Here is an 18,377-nt window from a genome sequence, read left to right on the forward strand (position 1 = left end):
CATAAAGGTATTCTCACTTTTGTTTACAACAGATTGACTTTGACACAGATAGTCTCTTCCAGCACATCCAGTTATTCACTCTTGGTATGAATTATTCTTCATTAGGCCTAGCACGTATACTCTACTTCATAATAAATTAATATGCAATACCAAGGTTAAAGAGATTTAACATAAGTTTATGATAAGAAGTCTCAACCCACTTGTTTCAAAGAAGTATTTTCATATCAATCACTGCAGGACATTTTAGTACATCTTTCCTGAAATATTTTTCGTCATGTGGGATCCTTTTTATTAAAAAACACCAACCTTCAAATGTATTCTTTTAAATAAAACCTTAACAGCGTGGGGAATACATATTCCATGCTAATCCACTATCCAGGTATCCCAAGCAAAAAATACAGCAAGGTGAACAGAAGAGTGGATTGTTGTTAATGCTGAAGAGCCTGGGCATAACTAAACCTCCTGAAAATCCTGAACCCCGGACACAAGGGCTGTTAGCTGCAAGCTGACATTACTGAAGCACATGTTGAAAAAATCGTAACAAAGTTACAGTTTATTAGCCCAGCATGGAGAATAATTTCTTCAATAAAATTTACCATTGCCAGTAAGTTGTTATTTACTGTATGGATGAAATCATTGGCCAAGGACAGTTTTTTGCTTGTTCTTTGTAGGTTTTGGCTCCTTGTGCAATGGCTCCAAGTTGAGGGAAGACAACAGTGCAATGGATATGGGAGTACACAGGGAACTGTCAAGGGCAACAGAAGAAGCAATGAACTCCAGGGGAACACATTGATTTGGACAATGTTTCAAACACTGAAGAAGTTGGCCTTCTATTACTTCTTGCATTGATGACTGTGAAACGAAGTGGGATGAATTTGAATGGCTTGTCCAGCACACACATTCTTTGGGAGACTTCAGCTGTGAAATAAGGATGGCAATACCTATGGCACACACACAAAGCTGCACAATCAACAGCTGGCCCTCTGTCCTCATGAGTGACTCAAAGCTGAATGCAAGCCAACTCTTCACTGAAGTGGGCTATTTCCTAGTTAGTACTCTTTCACAAGGCACAAGAGATGTCAAGATCTGGATGTTTCCTTGAATATGTATTGCATGATATGACAGTGACTCATAGCAGGGAGTGACTTTCTCTGCTACAAAGTTACAGTCACTGAACTGCTTCAAATTTGTAATGAGGTGTGAGAGACTTACAAATCAGCTTTCTATTGCTAGACACAGAAATGATTAAGGATAATAAATTGATATTGTAATCAATATTCAGATGTTGCATTTTATTATTGTAACCTCTTAGCGCTATTGGCCTCCATGTCATATCTGTGATGAGTTAATATCATTTCACTCTTATATTGTAACAGTGAAGAGCCTGGGCTTGCAAGGACATCCTGAAGGGACTGACATTTAAGAAGGTACTTCAGCCTTCAAGTGCTCCTTGCAGCCATGAGCCCTCCAAGTTTTCCAATTGCTTTCTTGCCTCTTCCTGAAACACCTGAGGCTCCTCCTGTACAGCTCTGGCCCACTTCCAAGACAGAACCTTCTCTTTACCCACTCCTGCCTTGGGGATGAAATACCAGACACAGTTAAAACAGCAGCTCTGAACTCCCACAACCCTCACAGACTCACTTCCTGTGATAGCAAATACTTCCATGAAAAGACTGAAGAATGCAATCAAATAATAATTAGGACTGTCAGTCTAATCATTGCATACATTTTCTAATGCTAGTAGTGATAGGAAACACTAATTGTCTTCTGTGGAACGAATATTTAAACTTGTCAGAGAAGTGGGAAAAAAAATGCCAACTGTAGATACATGTATATTATAACATTTTAATTTTCAAATAATATGGCACCCTATTAATAAAAAGGCACTGAAGATCTGTACAAGAAATAATAGAAAAGATATGATCACAGTGGCCTCAGAGCACAGCGTTCAAATACAGTTACAACACCCTCAAAACAGGCTTGAATAATATAAGATATTAATAATTACATGTGGTTATTTTAATTAGCTTTTCCTGTTCTTCTTTTTTGGATTCATATTTATAGGACTCTAGAGTCAACCCAAACAGGTTTAAAAATTAACTCTTTCTGAAGTATAAAATTATATTCTCATCAATTTAGAGAAATTCAGGAATAAGAACTTCAAAAATATCTAAAATTGTGAAAATTGGCAGCACTGCAATCAAAAGAGCTTCTGAAGCAATTACATGTCCATTTACATTTTTCTACCGAGCAAATGTGATGACACTGCTTCACCAAGGAAAAGACTGCAACAGGTTGTAAATATGTAACAGTCTGGAACTGTAGCCACACTCATACAGTTCAACTGAATTAAGTTTAAAACAGAGAATCGCTGAAGTTACTCCAGGATGTAAGGCTCAGTACACAAGTGTATGCTAAAGATCTGGACTATCAGCTGTCATTGCAGAACACAGACTGCAGAAGTAACATGCAAAGCCTATTAGGAACACAGTGTTAAACAGTACATTAACTACAATAACATAAAATCAGAGAAGAGAGGACATGTGGTTCATCTACTACATCTCTTCATGTCATCTGCTATACTGCAGCTTACCACAAAAATATAAATACAAAAATAGTAAATCAGTACCTACTATAAACAATAAATAACCTTTCTGTATAAATTATGAAAATACAACTATGATAAAATCAGTGCAAAAATGACCAAAATGTAGTGAAGGAACACAGAGTCCTGCCTGCCAGAATGTGCATCATAGAATACCCATATTTACCTAGTGCAACAAAGCACTGACAAGAATTAAAAAATGCAAGATGCACATCACCAACTGTGCCATTCTAAAATTACATCTATTTCCAATATCAGACAAATCAGATTAACACAACACATGTTTTTTGAACCATACACTTCATCCTTCATCATTTTACTGAATTTGAAATTACTTCCTCTTCTCTAATTGATACTCTAAATGGAAGTTGCTCTTGTGAGTCCACGTTTGCACGAGCAGCCTTTTTAGAATTAAGAAAGTTCTTTTTCTTTTTTCTTGGAAAATTATGCAAAGAAAGTTTTGGATCACTTGGCTCACGGAACAAGAGTATCTTCTCCCCTGTGTCTAACAGCTCTATGGCTTCAGCAGCTGCAGAGTTCAGAGGAACTGGTAGATCAGGCTGTTCCACAGGAGGGTGTGCAGGTGAACATCCCAGATGAATGAACACTGCCTTTTCCAAGACAGCAAGTTGCTTCTTCTTTATCAAACTACATTAATGAGAAAAATTGAGTTGAAAAGTGAAAACTGAGGCAAAAAACGCACAATGTCCTCTATCATACCTTGCCACAGAAGTGGTGACTTTGGAAGCTAAAGAAAATCATATTTCAACAGAGAGAATTGTAGTTTTCATTCTAATTCCCAGTAATTCATGTATCATTTTCTGAGATATAAAGTTGCAAAAGGGAAGGCAACCTCATAATAAATATAGGGAAGATGAGCATTGTATGTGAAAAATGTGAGAATTTTGTGGATATGTACTGAAAAATCTTTTTAGGTATTTACTATATTGCTTATTATGTGTAAATATGTTGTAGGAAACATAAGCACTAGATAGAGCAGTGTTAGAAAATGCATACTTATGAACTAATTTTCTGATTTCTAAGAGCTGTAAGAAGATTCTTGGGACATTAAATAAACTATAAACAAAAAAAAACCCAGGTATGTTTGGTCTGGTTTTCTCCTTACCTGTCTTTTCTCTTGCTTAGAGAAGGGATCTTTTCTAAACTTCTGTTTATCAGATCTTGCCTTATTTTGTTCTCCAGTGCTTGCCACAACTCTTGGCTCTTCCTGAAGGAGCAGGAAAGAAAAATTCCCAGCAGCAAATCCCCAAATATACACATTTTTCTTCCCTCTCTGACTATAGCTACCAAACCCATGACAGCAACAGCACAAATGCAGTCAGAGTGTTCAAGTTCTTTTGCTGCCCTGCCACAAATCATTTAAATCAGTTAAGATCAGACCTCAGGGCATGGTACCAAGGACTCTTATCTGCTCCTTGAGAACCCACATCTGCCAAGGACTGGGCTCAGTGCTACAACATCTGCTTTTGTCTCCTGCCCAGGTCATGGCAGGGAGTTGGGAGAGAGCAGGTCCTGAGCATCCCTTGGTGCTACTGCACAGATTTCAGTTCATGTTAATGGGGCTAAAGGGGAGTGACAAAGGCCCTGAGAGTCTACCAGTCTGTGAGAAAAGGGAAACTCAGTGGCCACTTGGAACTTCAGTAATTAAATACAAAGGGACAGACATCTGCAAGGTTGCAACTTCCACTATTAGGAAGGAGGATCTCCTTTACATCTTTAAGAGCTATAGACACCTAAAACCCACTGTGTCATGAACATTACTAAAAAAAGTGGAAAGAAATATTTTAACAAACTCCAATTCAGGCAACAGAAAGAAAATTATCAGAACAGGATTTATAAATCTGTGAAATAACTGTTTAATTAATGAACTTATAAAGTTAACTTTTTATTAATAAATTTATTATAGTTAAAACATTTCACAAAATAAGTAGCAGTTTTAAAGTATTTTTACCCCAGAAAAATAGTTCAAAAGGAAACTTATGCACCTGTGATTTTTTTCCTATAGCTGTAAATCTCATTGTCCAGCAGATATACACATCTTAAACATAAACATCAATCTTGTCTTGTAGTGGTCTACCAGAAAACATCACACCTACCTTTTCTTACAGCTGCCAGACTCATCTGCATTACTGTCACGTTCAACAGCACCATCTGAATATTTACTGATGGAATCAAGGACAGAAAGAACCTCACTTTGTGAGCTGGAGGGCAGCAACAAGTTCAGGACCCTGTGCAACGCCCCCACTGGCACCCTCGTCAGTTTAGCTAAATAACCTGCCAGACGGAGCTCCTAGAGGATAAATGAGTAGAAGAAAGATAAAGTCAGCATTGAAAATGAATGGTAGCCAACCTTAGTTACTGTTACTAAATAAATAATCATTACGAAATAAAAAATATTACTGAAGATTATTTTAGTAGTGACAATTTTGGCATCAAGGGCTCACACTTCCATGTTCACTGTTTCTACCCATAGTGGCCCATGTATATATTATATAGTTGTCCATTTCATTTAGAATTTTGGCAATGTAAATGCTAAATAACCAGTTGATCTTGGCATATTTGCTTAGGGCATGTACTTGATGCCTTTTGGTTTGAAAAATCACAAGACAATTACATTCTAACATGTAAGGCTTAATTAATTTATGGATTCTACTACTATAAGGAAATAATTTCAAGATAGCAAGGAAGCAATATGGCATTCCTTGGTCTGTAAAATTATGGAGAGAAAAACAGTCTTGAAAAACTTTACATGTTGTCATGGTAGATCACTTCATTGTTCAGCTTCTCGTAACATCAGATTCTGTGATAAGCTCAGAGAACAGCTTGGAACACTTGTTAAGAGGTGAAGGAAAATACCTGCTTTTCTTTTGGTAATATTTTTTTATTTCCAAACATCCTGCCTATTTCTTGCCCAAAGGTCAGTAGTAAAGCACATTCATACAATGTTCAAATAGACTGAGTTCAAATTTAGCTGTTCCATAGACACTCACCCAAGCCCTATCTCCTGCCCCACTCCAAACATCAAATTTCCATTGCTATTTTATGCTCTTTTGTCATAAATATACAGTGTGCCCAGGTCTTTCTGCAGATCCCATGTGTGCATCAAATATGAAAAGTCTACAATATATTGAGGACCACATGGAAAGAAAAGAGTAAGGCAAATGAAAGCAAGTTAAATGTCTCAAAGAATGCCAGAAAAAAAGCTGCTGTTGTCTATTCAAGCCATACATGTAACTCAGGTAGCTGAAGTTAGGTAAGACATGCCAAAGATGATGACTCATGGCAGCTGAGTTATCAGCACTCTGCAGACCCTCCTGTAAGTGCTGATGGAGGAGATGACTACAAAGCCCATGTCACATAAAACCCAAGGTCCCAGGAAGACAGCCAGGTTCTTTGTCCACAGTAGTTTCAAAAAGTCACAGCAAATGTTTGCCTCCTTTTCTGTATGACAACTTTTCAGAGGAGTGAATTCACCTAGGAGATCCCTGGATTATCTGAATCTTCTTTGAAAGAAACAAAGCATCACCAGCAAAGCAGTCTTAAGCCAAATTTAGCCACACAAAATAAAGAAATCAATCAACCTCTTTTCTCCATAATTGTCCTTCAAGCAGAGAATTCTCTCCGAAAGGTAAGATAACACTTTCCAAAGTTTTCTGGCCTCTTTAGTGTTGGTATAAATTTTACAAGGAAACCACTGAGATCACACAGACTTAACAAGACAAAATCCTAAGACTGATGAGAGATTAGTAAATTCATACAGTTCTTAAAATATTTTCAGCCTGACTAGGCACCAAAGTTGAACACTAAAGAGATGCTTGCTCAGGCTACTTAGTGAAAGAAATTATTTGATTCTTTTTTGGAGAGGAATGCAAATAAGAGTGTAAATCTTAATACAGACACCTAAGTCTAATTTCTATAGTACTGTCTTGTACTTCTGGTCTTTAAACACTGTTCTTCTCTAAACTTACAAAATGCAACATTAAGTGAGAAATAAACATGACAGATCTCTGAGACCTATTCTGCTCTCTTTGGCTAAATGTTCTCAGGACCTTTAAACCAGCTTTGAAAAGAAGTATGAGTAATGATACTAGAAAATTCAACTAGCAGCCCTGCTATCATTTAATTCTGAAACATATTGAATGCAAATCTGTCTGCTAACCAGAAAATCAGGCACTTCAGCTCTCCACAGAATGAAATGCAAGAGGACAAACCCTGAGAAGACTTGTAAATGAATAAAGAAGTATAACTCAGTAAAATTCAAAAGGCTGAAAGTAGCTCAGAATTAGCTGAAGTGACTGACAGTGTAGGCTGCAAACTGGTAGCAACTACTAGCAGAGAGTAACTCTAAATACATTTAATGGTTCCCAAAAAAGAAGAAAAGGTGATATCCAGATACAGCTGTAATTTAAACTTGGAACTTTGTTCAATTTCATGCTTACCTGACTATAAATTGCCAAAAATGCATTCGTTTCTATATTTTCCAGGAGATCTTCAAGCACCACGCAATTCCATTGCTCATCTCTCAAGCTGAAGAGAAAGACAGAATTAACATTGAAATCTTCCCAGGTGCAATGACTGTATTATAGGAAACAAAACTGGAAGGTCACCCATTCAGGACGCATATCTGTCTGTCAGCAAATCTGCTGGGAGCAGCCTAACTTCTAAAACATGCCAAATTCTCTTCCCTGCTTCCCTGAACCTCCAAGCAAACACCAGAATCTAAGGCTATGCTATTGCACACAATTCAAACCTGGAAACACTCCAAAGCAATGTGATTCAACCTGTTCCCATCCTCTTCTCTCCTTTTTAAATTTCATCGCACTTTAAGGCAAGTTGTGGATCTTTTTGTAGCTGAAATACGACATTAGACAGTAAACTTCCTCATTGCTGGTGATTATTTTTCTTTTCTAGACCAAAACATGATGACATCAAGTACAAATCCTGCAATGTACAAAAGTACAAAACTTGTTCCTTCCAGTAAGTTCTCAAGTGAAGCCTAGTTGCAGTTTCTTTGCAGGTTTCCCTGATAGGTTACCAGCTTGTGGACACTGGTGCAGAGATTTGTCTGATCCTCTACTGACTCTTGACTTCTGCAACAGGAAAGTTGTTCATCTAAACCAAGCAGGGCTCCAGGTTTTTCAGAATTAAAACAGACTTACCACTATCACAGCCATTTTTAATATATCAATGGTTTTATGGAAAACCACTTTCTAATGGAAAGCAGCACACTTTGAGGATGTTACACAAAGCTTGAAATGTGTTAGGCTTTTAATACTGTGCAGTACACATAGAAATGTCATTTCTACCTCCTGTAACCCTAATAAAAGTAACACAATAGGCTGCAATTTTGCAAATTATCACCCATTTTTGCTAGGCAGCCATTATGACAAGACAGATATTTCTATATACCTCCCAAGAGGCATTTTATTTGTCGCTGATATCTTTACTTAAAAACTGGCCAGGGAAAATTGAAATTGAAGAGGAGTTTATACATCTCATCAAAAATAATTGTGTGCCAGGGAATTCAGTCTACAGTACAACAATGGAGATGGAAATTCAATTTAAATTGTCTCAGCTATTTCCTCTGGCCCCAGCAGATCTTGCTGCTCTGAAGTCCCTCCTTATCTTCCTGGGAGACAAAGCAGTAGGAATAAAATTATTTTCCTCCTTAATGCTAAGGAGTATCATTATTTTTCCACTATCCCTGTCAAAAAAATGGTGACTGCCACGCAACACACAGCACCATTTATATGCTACTAAGTTATTATTATTTCATGTTTCTCATTTCAATATTCCCAACTCCTCAGTTATGGTCTGGGCCACAGCACAAGAAGGCAGAGACCAAATATAGATGTATGGTCCCTCCCCAGGACAGCAGAACATTCCTCCTGCTGCTTCTCCAGAGTCCATAAGAACTGCAGTAACATAGTAAAACCTGAGACCAAAGAACTTACCTTTGCTGGTACAGGTTTATAAATTGTCTACATTTATTCATGGCCTGTCTTAACAGAACTGTCACATGTCTTTCTGCATTCGTGTCCACAGCTTCATTTGAGAGTCCCAAACCATCCAGAATCCACCTCTGCCTACTCATTAGATGCTGCTGCACTGACTCCTTATGCAACATCTCATACTCCAGCTTCTTTTCAAGTTCTTCAATCTCCTAGAGGTTGAAAATGCATGATGATAAGAAGTTAAATTATAACTTGAAAGAATTTCATTTGGAGTGAAGAAAAAAGATGATGGTATCAGATTTTCTGATATTACTTTATTCATTTCTTATTCTACCCAGCCACTTGCAGTCATTACATCATTTTCAATTCCTTGCACAGCCTCAGTAAACATGACTGGCACATTATGAATATCAGAACAATGAGGAAAGCTATGACTCAATTTTCGTTGAGTAAAAAGTCAATGTTCTCTGAAACCTTCCACAATAGAGGACCTCCAGCAACTAGACTGTCAGCATGGCTGAGATCAAAACTAAGGAACCATTCAAATTCACTTGTGAGCTGCATAAACCCACTGAAACAGCTTGAGAAACTCAGACTAACTAATTTTATTTATACCAAATTTACAGCTAATATCAAAGGGATTTAAAAGGCAGTAATTCATAATTAGTCTGCTAAAGTCAGGGTTAAAATAAAATGCTCAGAAAATCAAAAGGTTAAAATCCAAAGTCTTCAGGGGACTGGATCCTCCATGCTAAAAAATCTAACTTTTTGATCAAAAAGTCAAACTAGACACCAAAAAGAAGGCTCCATATTCCCATTTCCAATGTCATTGTTGTCTCACCTCAACTTTTACATTGCTTACTATCTCAAAGCCCCACTTCTTAACCTGTACATTGGAGAAAATGCTGAATTTTAATCCATTCCTCTGCCTCACCAGCTGTATTTAACCCAGTGTTAGCTATTCTAGGTCTAAATTCTGCCCTTCTTCAATCTTTTTCTTCACCTGCTCAAGAACAGAGAAGGTAAAAGCAACTTCTCTGAAAAGCCCCCTCACACTTAAGGCATAAAAGGCAAAAAACACCCTTCCTACGTTAAACTTTCACTATTTCCTACAGCTCTAATACAAATTCAAGAAAAACTGGAGGCATATAAGCATTCTAACTGCCACTCTCTGAAAAACTCTGTAGAGATGACCACATTAAAATTTAACAAGGAATTTTCACAGCAGTAGCTGTCTAATGATGCCCTCTAGCAAAGAGGTTTTTCTCAAAAACCCATTTTGTTTGTTCTACTCCAGTGCTCTCCCCAAGCCTCACTTGGATGGCTTCAAATAGCAGATGCAGAAAAAGAAGTCCTTGTGAAAACGGAGCACTGAAGTATTAAAAAAGGATTAGAAAATTGGCAGATATCAAATATGTAATAACTATGGTGAAGGGAAGAGGTTTTCCCAGATTTTCTGCTATTTAAACTGCATGAGTGTGCCTGGAGTGACACAGGTAGGAGGCTGTATAGGTAATCTCTAAAAACTTGACAATTGAAGCATATCATGTGGTTATGGATTTAGCATATGGACAGCATTACAACATGAGTAACTCTAAGATAGACACAACAATTTACTCTTCTGTCATGAGTCCAAATCACTTCTCAACTGTCTCTTTCAATCAATAAAATACTAAGTAGCCACCAAAATAATTCCCTTCCTGCCTGCATGCAACTGTAACAAAAATAAAGACAGTAATACACAACCTTCCTTGGCTCTCCTTCTCTTTATGTCTTTTACTGAATGCATTGAAGTGTACATACTCAGAAATTGAAGTCTGGGCCACCAGAAGCTGCAAACCAACAGCTAAATCAAAGATACTCTAATGGTGGCTGTTTCCTAAAAGGATTTTTTCTTTTAACAACTACATTACTTACAGGATTATGTGCTTCTAAAATTTGAATACATTCCAGTTTTGACAGGGTTTTTGATGTGTTCAGTTGTTCAAAGAGCAAAGCTTGCACATTTATGATAGCAGTATACAGCTCCAGCATTTTGGATTTTTTAACAGTCTTTTGAAAGGCTAAAGAAGCACTATACTCTCCAAGTTTATTTTCCAGATTGCGCAGGTGACACTCTTTTTCAAGCTGCAACTCATACTTAATCTAAAAAAAAACAAAACAAACCAAAACACAAAATATAGATTAACAGAAACTCTTGCATGCACACTTATGATTTTAGTACTCTGTAATTAACAAGCAGGATTATGACAGCAAAGAAATCAGTGCTGTTATCTTATAATGTAATATACTCTTTCAAGAAGTGCTTTTAACCTTCAATTCCAAGTTCTTACTGTAATCAAAAAAACTACAGAGCAGTCAAATACTTTAAAGAGATCAGGCTTTCTTTTTGGGTAGTCAAAACTGAAATATTAAATACTAACCCAAAACAGAGGATCAATATAATTTTTAGTATGATAAAATTAAAAGCTAGAAACACAAATCTATGGTCAAATGGAAAGATAAATTATGCCCTTTTGCTTAGAAAAAAACATGGAACTTATAGAAAGACTGTATTTAGTTTCAAATTGGCAAGTGTCAGTTAATGCTGACTGATGACATTCAACTATTCTTTGAGCAAATAACAAAAAATCTTATATAAAACAGAGTTAAACTGTAAATCAAAAGTCTATTGGCAATGGATTTCAAATAAGATTAGAACTGGATTGGATCAATATCAAACAGCATAAAATCAAAGAGATTTAACTCACTAACTGTGTTGCTGCCACACATTTGATGGAACATCCCCAGGAACTATTGAAGGGTGAAAGGCAAGTGCAGCATGTGCAGGCACACGATCCAATGCATGAGCTCTCCATGCTGTGACTCTGAGAGCCAAGGACACTGCACTGTGACTGCTCTTCTGTGGGACAATGTCTATAGCAGCCAGCTGCCATAACCTTCTTTGGGTGCTTCCATCTCAGCTTGTCACTCTTAAGCTCCCTTCATACTCAAAGAAAAGATACTTCTCAGTCGGTTTCCTATCCTAAAATATGGATTACCACTGACATGTAAGGTGGATGTCTAGGTTAGACACTGGTGGCTACACTGCATATCTAACATTTAGGTAGCTGAATCTTCAAAAGACTACAGTAAACAATTACCAGTTAGTTTGTATTCTCTGCCCCTGTACCATTCACTTGGGCCCAGAGAGCTGGATTGTCAGAGAGAAAAGACACAGATAGAGAAAGCACATGCAGCCCTGAGAGCTCCAACTCCACTACTTGGTGTTTTAGAACAATTAGAAATATTTAATCTTTTAAAAGATTATTAATGCATACTTTAAATTATACAATTAATATAAATATTTTAACATAGGAAGAAATATTTAACAGAATTTTACAACGAGGGTGGTGAAACACCTTCAACATTATACAGCAAATGAACTCCTCTTAACCAAAATGCTGCATCACTCAACCGGTATTGCTATCTATCCCCAGCCACATCAGTTTCTTTCTGACTCTTGCCAGCTCTGAAACCAGCCATACAATTAGAATGACAACAGCTATGCCAGATGGTGCATATAAAACTGGAGCAAGGAGGTTTAGAGAAGCTAAATTTCCAATTTTAAAAGAAGATTCTAATAAAAATGTAAGACAGCATTTACTGCCTTACATTTACTAAACAAGTATTCAGTACTTTTTTGCCTCTAAAGCTTAGCCCATAATCTGACATACGTTCAAGGAAGAGTACCAAAACCACCCAAATTTTGAAGATCAGGGCATTAGGTATTGAAGTCAAAATTACAATGCCTCTGTTAAAGGATTAGAACATTCTCAGACCACAGTTATTAAACTCTTGAAGAGTGCTAGAACATACTTGCCTTCTTGTTGCAGTCTTGCCCAAGCACAATTTTTTTATCTACCAATTTTAATTGCCAATAACACCTGCTTGTCATGCATAGTTTCTACAGCTGTGCACCACCCGTGTTTAACAAACTTATCATTGCAATGTCCTCCTGACATGCAAACCTGATATTATCCATATCATACACATGTGAAAGATCTCTTGGAACATCTACTAGCAAGGCAGTAAAAAGCCTTCAAAATCCCATATTAAGGTTGGCCCCACTCATTTCTCGAGGATTAACTTTAGACTGGGGCTGTGTGTTTTTAAAAGGTACCCACCAGAATCAAGACTTCCTTTCAATTAGTTCTGTACAAATAAACTCAGACCCCACTCAAAAAGCTTTTGGATCTAAGAATCCATTTTTGGATTTTCAGCAGCATTAGCAGATGTCCAGCAAATAAATGCTGCTGAGCTGAAGCATGCATTGAAGCACCTTGCATGTTTTCCTAGAAAACCACAGGATCAAGGGGAGCCTTGCAATCTTGCACACACCAAGCCCCAGAACCATTGGAAGAAAAAGAAGTGAGACATGAAACCAGTTCTGTAACTAGGATGCAAAAATTAAAAAGGAAAAACTATTAAGTATGAAATGCAACATCTTGATAAAGGCAGGCAATAGTAGGGAGATGCATCATGCCACTATACCTTACACCTTTTTACTCTGGTTCTTACATCGATAGAATACTGTCTTCAATTACTAAAGATCTAAGTTTTGACCTCAGTCCAGAAAAGACTGTACTTACCCTACTCAAATTATCACCTTTCACTGAGTCTTCATAAATTAAAATTTTGTCCTGTAAAGATTTCTTCAGAATATCTAACTTATGTTTATTCCTGGATCCTGTTTTTCCCATTTTAGAATGCTGCTGGAACAAGATGAGCAAAAATGCTTTATTTGTAAGAAGTATACGAGGATGCTAATGTTAAAATTATTACTTGGTATTATTAGCACATCTACCAAATAATCAAAAACTTGGAAAATATGACTTTCACTGAGAAAGTACATCTGAAATTAAGGTGCTGCCTATTCATTCAGAACATTCATTTTGGACATTCAGACAAAGTTAGAATTTTTAAAAAAATTTCTTTCAAGTAGAATTATATATTCATCCTTTCCATGAAAACTCATAGCATATAAATTTGATTTTAAACAAGCTTCAGCAGTGACAATAAGAGAAGATTTTAACTGATATGTTGTCTCCTCAGCACAGTTAAAAATGAACAAAGAATATTAATTTAAGATCTACATTGTTTTCAACACACAGTCTGTGAATCACAAATGAACCATGATAATATTAAGAAGCACCGTTCCGTGTAATCAAATCACTCTTGACCTTTCTATTTCTTTACAAGAATACCAACTAAGTATATGTACTCTTGGGGAAATGATAACATCTGTTCAACTGTAAGGTTTTGCAAAGTCATTTCCCTCCTTTAGTACTTTAGAAACTATTAAGGCTTTGAACTAGGCTAATTCCTAGCTCAATTAACCCAGCATAGTTTACATGTTTAGAAAACATAATCGAACCAAAACAAAGCAAGGGCAAGTCCTCCTTTTTAAGATGGCATCAGATACAACTAATACAGGAAACATTTTTGGCCCCCATCCTTTATAAGAACTGAAAACAATTTATAATTCCAAAGCTTTTACACTTTACTGAAGGAATTAAAGACCCCTCAAAGGGTTCTTTATAAAGTGCTAGACTCAATAGGCAGATAGACTTCTTGTTGGAAATATTTCTCTAACTTTAAGTAAGCCTCATCTTCCACATATTTAGATTTTGGGAAATAACACCAAACTGTCTGCATACACTTAAATCTTTGGCAAACAGAAAACACAAATCATGCCAAATTTCTTGCCAAGAAAGGCCATCTAACTCAGGAACTTTATTTTTGTAAACAGACAAAACAACGTAGAAGTGTCTTTTTCAGAAATTCCCATAATTTTCACAAAAGCAACAGAAATACACAGATGTATGTAAAAAAAGACCTATTTATCCAACTGCTGCCCAAACAATTATCTTCAAGTCCACTGGTCCATGCAGACAGGAAAAGTGTACACTGCTGTTGCACCTGTGAAGAAGCTACAGACCCAGATGTGCAGCCAATGCCAGATGCCACAGGTACCCCCAGGATCCCCTTCCACATCCCCACACTGATCCCACACTGCTCTCACCTGTTCGTTGGTCATTGCTAAATTCTGCTCAACTTTCAGCACCTCAGTGTCCCTCTGCTCCACTTCAAAAGTCTGAAGCAAGGTTCTTGCTCTTATCTTGGGCCAAGCCAAGCTGCTGTCCACCTGGGAGAAGCAGCAGTGCAACTCTTGCCTCATTCTAAGCAACTCCTCTTCTGAGAGCGAGAGGGGTAAACTCAGAAGTTGCCTGTTAAAAAAAACACAAGAACCATTTGCTGTTTAGTGATTTAGACAATATTGCATAAGATGTAAGAGACATGCACACAAACACTTTACTCATCCTTATTTGGTCTATTTCATATATCAGTTAGTGATTCCACACACAGCAATGAACTGCTCACCATGTACAAAATACTCTTGAGGTTACCTTAAATACTGCACACAGAGCTTCCTAGACTGTAAAACTTCATTTGCAAAGGAAAACAGCTTTTGAATATTTAAAAAATAAATTAATATTTTTAGCACATTTCCTATGCATAGAATCCTTCCACCTCTTCAGACAACACAATCCCTGAATTTCAGCTGAAATAAAGATAAAAGCTTCCCATAAAGCTTCCCTGTGCTGTTTCCCAGCACTTAGCAGCCAGAGCTACTAAGAAAAAATAAAATAAAATCTCTGTTATAAATGCATATGCCATCTCTCCAATCCACAGATAACAATGGTTCCAGCTGTTAACTGTAAAAAGGCACTCTGCAGTCTGAAAAATGCAATATATTTTAAGAATAATTTGAATTACTCAAAGTTCTCATTTTGCAGAAATAAGGTTCTCAACACAGATCTCTAAGGAACTGATCACAGGGTCAAGCTGAAGTTGACTTAAAAATAGGCATGCTCAGTTCTGATTAACCATAGACTACACTCATCTTCTCACCTTGTGTATCTTGATTTCCTTAAGAATATTTCACAAAAAATAACATACTGTTATTTGCTTGGAAATTTCTTTTATTCCACAAAAATGTTTCTATTTAAAATATGAACAGCATGTTTTTCAAAGAGGACTTTTCATTGAAAACAGTATTATGCTGCATGTTTCATGATTACTGATACTTCTATTTAATGTATACCAGGCCTATACTGCCTCATCATTTCACTAAAATATTTGAGTTTAGAAATCGTTTTTTCTTTCTACTGGATCAGCAAAGAACAGTTAAAAACTTCTAATGCATGAGGATTTTCCCTTCAAAAAGTTGTTTACTTTAAGACAAGACTACTCCAAACTACTCCAGATCATTTATAGCATACTTAACCATTTGTCATCTTGTCTTAGACTCATGGAAGAAAAATCATGCCATAAATCCACATACATAGAGAGAGATGAAATAAAATACAGCAAATAGAGTTTTGCTATATGTCTATATTTAAAAAGGACTGTAAACATTAACAATCTTCACTAATATTTTGGACTAATGCATGGTGTCTAATAAGCAACAAAAATGAAAGCTATCATTCAAAATAATGCTTTTTGCAAACTAGATAGCAGGTGAGAACATAAACATGAGAGCTGGCATCTGTCATCAAAATACCATAACTGACAGACAATGGACTGCAAAAACCATGACAGATTTTAAGGGGCTATTGGTAGGACAGTTGTTGCTGCATTTTTCTGTATGTATTTTCCTGCATTTTACTGAAAAAAAAACCCCAAACAGATTACTGCTGCTTCAAATAAAGACAGCATCTAACAAATATGACAGGCACACTGCAGGCTGGAACAGAGTTATTATGGAATACTAAGATAGAAACAGTAAAGTCCTGCTGGATCATACAATCTACCTCCATATTCCTGCAGGTCTGCTCTTGGCAATGTAGGCAAGAGATAGTTAAGACAAGCTAGAAAATGCAGATAAATGACTCACAGAAGAGTATTTAAAATGCTGAATAAAATACAAAGCCCTTGAAATTAGAACCAAAACAATGGGAAAAATGCAATTTTCTTCTTTAGCAGAGCAAATGCAATGGGTAAAGTTTCTTTCTATATTCCTGTTATATGGTTTTACAATATGTGGCAGGAAAACTTATTCTGTCTGGATAAAACTGCCCATACAAATCTATTTCGCTTTAAAGAAGAGGTATGAAGGAGAAACTTTTACCAGTGTCTTATTTTTCCTTTTTTTTCTCCCTCCCTGTTCAATCTCTTATGCCTGGTACATTTCCTTCAGAGCCACACAGCTTATTATAGGTTTGCCTGTTCCAGCTGCTTCCCCTAAAGCTGCAATTTTATTTTTTCATGTTCCCATGTCTCTAACAATGTCTCTTATTAAATAGACATTGTATAGGAAATGTAGTACTGCAAATATTCAAGCAATCAAACAACCAGACATAAATGGACTTGAAAGCGAAGAAAAAATGCTCACCAACATTCCCTGAATCTCTCAAGGACTCTGCTGCCCACTATGAGAGGCACAACCACTCCTGGCCACAGCCATGGGCCTCTCCCTGTGCAAGGTCTCCCAGCCGTGCCAAGGCCACCACCTGCTTTTCCACCTCCTCAGGGTCCCATTGTAGCAGGCAGCAATGGCCCTAACATTTCCTAACAAGGGGCCAGAACTCCTCTCTGCAGCACTGCCTGGGCCATGATGCCTGTCTGGCTCAGGGCTTGGTGCCAGGGACACTGTCCACAGCCCAGAGCAGCCCAGTCTGACACGTGGAGCCATGAGCTGGACAGGCAGATACTGCACTGTGTACTTAGGGACTACTTGTGCCAAAGCTTAAACCAAACCTGATGAGTAAGGTTTGACTTGTGGTTAGAAGAAATATATTCAACTTAGACTTAGGGCCAATTAGGTCTGACATTCTAAGTGGCATTTCCAAAGTGTGGGAACTCAAAGAACAGACTGAGAATAACAATGAAAGATGTTTTAAATGATACCTCCCATGGAATGAATGGAAGTATCAAACCTTTATTCCACATTTTTAGCTTCAAGACTGCTGCTTCCTAGAATTTCCACTGCAGTGTTCACCCACTGGTACTGCATGGGCTGAGCACTTCAAAAAACAATCAATTCCTAAGTGCCCAACAGAGAATTGATCATTAGGAATTACAAGTGGACAGTGTGAAAACTCCTATGGCAAGTTCTCTTCTACTTGCCATAGTAACTAAGAAAAGAGTGCAGAGAGATACTTGCATGAATATTGACTGTTCCAAGCTCCTTATTTTCTTTTGTTCTGAGATGCCTGTTTCCAGCTCTTGGCTTAGCTTCTCCCTGGTGAGCTGAAGCAGCTCTTCAGCAGCCATGCTCTTGTCATGTTCTTCCCTTTCAAGCTGTGCATGTTTAACCACCATCTCTTTTTTGTGCTCCTCCACAGCTTCCAGCAGGAACGACTTTGGCACATTGAGCTTGACCAGCTCTTGCACAACCACTCCACACTGAACACGTTTAAGCTCTTCAATGGCTTTCTCTGCTAAGCTAAATAGAAGCTCCTTCAGCTCTTCACTGGCCTCATTGTCAAGCTTTTCAGTAAGTTCTTCAAATTCAATGGTGTGATCACTCAGAAGATTTTTCCAGTGTCTCAGGTAGTGAGAGATCTCATCAGTAGTTTTGAAGGGGTCTCCAAGTGACAGCTGCTCCTTCTGATGCTCTTTCTGGGGATTTATTAACCAAAAGGAGGAACAAAGTTAAGAAAAAAAGAACATCTTGAATCCTAGCTCCTCAAGTATGAATTTCATAGCAATGCAAAATTTCATACTTTTGCTTTTCCATGTTCTCAAAACTT

At 37.3% G+C, this 18,377-nt stretch overlaps 1 protein-coding gene across 1 annotated transcript in view; it reads right to left on the reverse strand.

Moving 5' to 3' along the window:
* Nucleotides 1-2,085: 2,085 nt before the first annotated feature.
* EVC2 (EvC ciliary complex subunit 2) overlaps nucleotides 2,086-18,377 on the reverse strand; it is a 59,111-nt gene continuing 42,819 nt past the window's right edge. The window contains exons 14-22 of the mRNA XM_036382117.2: nucleotides 17,789-18,246; nucleotides 14,645-14,849; nucleotides 13,212-13,334; nucleotides 10,498-10,725; nucleotides 8,581-8,789; nucleotides 7,066-7,153; nucleotides 4,723-4,916; nucleotides 3,732-3,833; nucleotides 2,086-3,253 (exon numbers count right to left, since the gene is read on the reverse strand). Coding sequence (XP_036238010.1) covers nucleotides 2,917-3,253; nucleotides 3,732-3,833; nucleotides 4,723-4,916; nucleotides 7,066-7,153; nucleotides 8,581-8,789; nucleotides 10,498-10,725; nucleotides 13,212-13,334; nucleotides 14,645-14,849; nucleotides 17,789-18,246 — 1,944 coding nt within the window. The 3' untranslated portion in view covers nucleotides 2,086-2,916. The remainder of the gene's footprint in view (nucleotides 3,254-3,731; nucleotides 3,834-4,722; nucleotides 4,917-7,065; nucleotides 7,154-8,580; nucleotides 8,790-10,497; nucleotides 10,726-13,211; nucleotides 13,335-14,644; nucleotides 14,850-17,788; nucleotides 18,247-18,377) is intronic.

Source organism: Molothrus ater, chromosome 4 (genome assembly GCF_012460135.2).
Source record: "Molothrus ater isolate BHLD 08-10-18 breed brown headed cowbird chromosome 4, BPBGC_Mater_1.1, whole genome shotgun sequence".
NCBI classification, from domain to species: Eukaryota; Metazoa; Chordata; class Aves; order Passeriformes; family Icteridae; genus Molothrus; species Molothrus ater.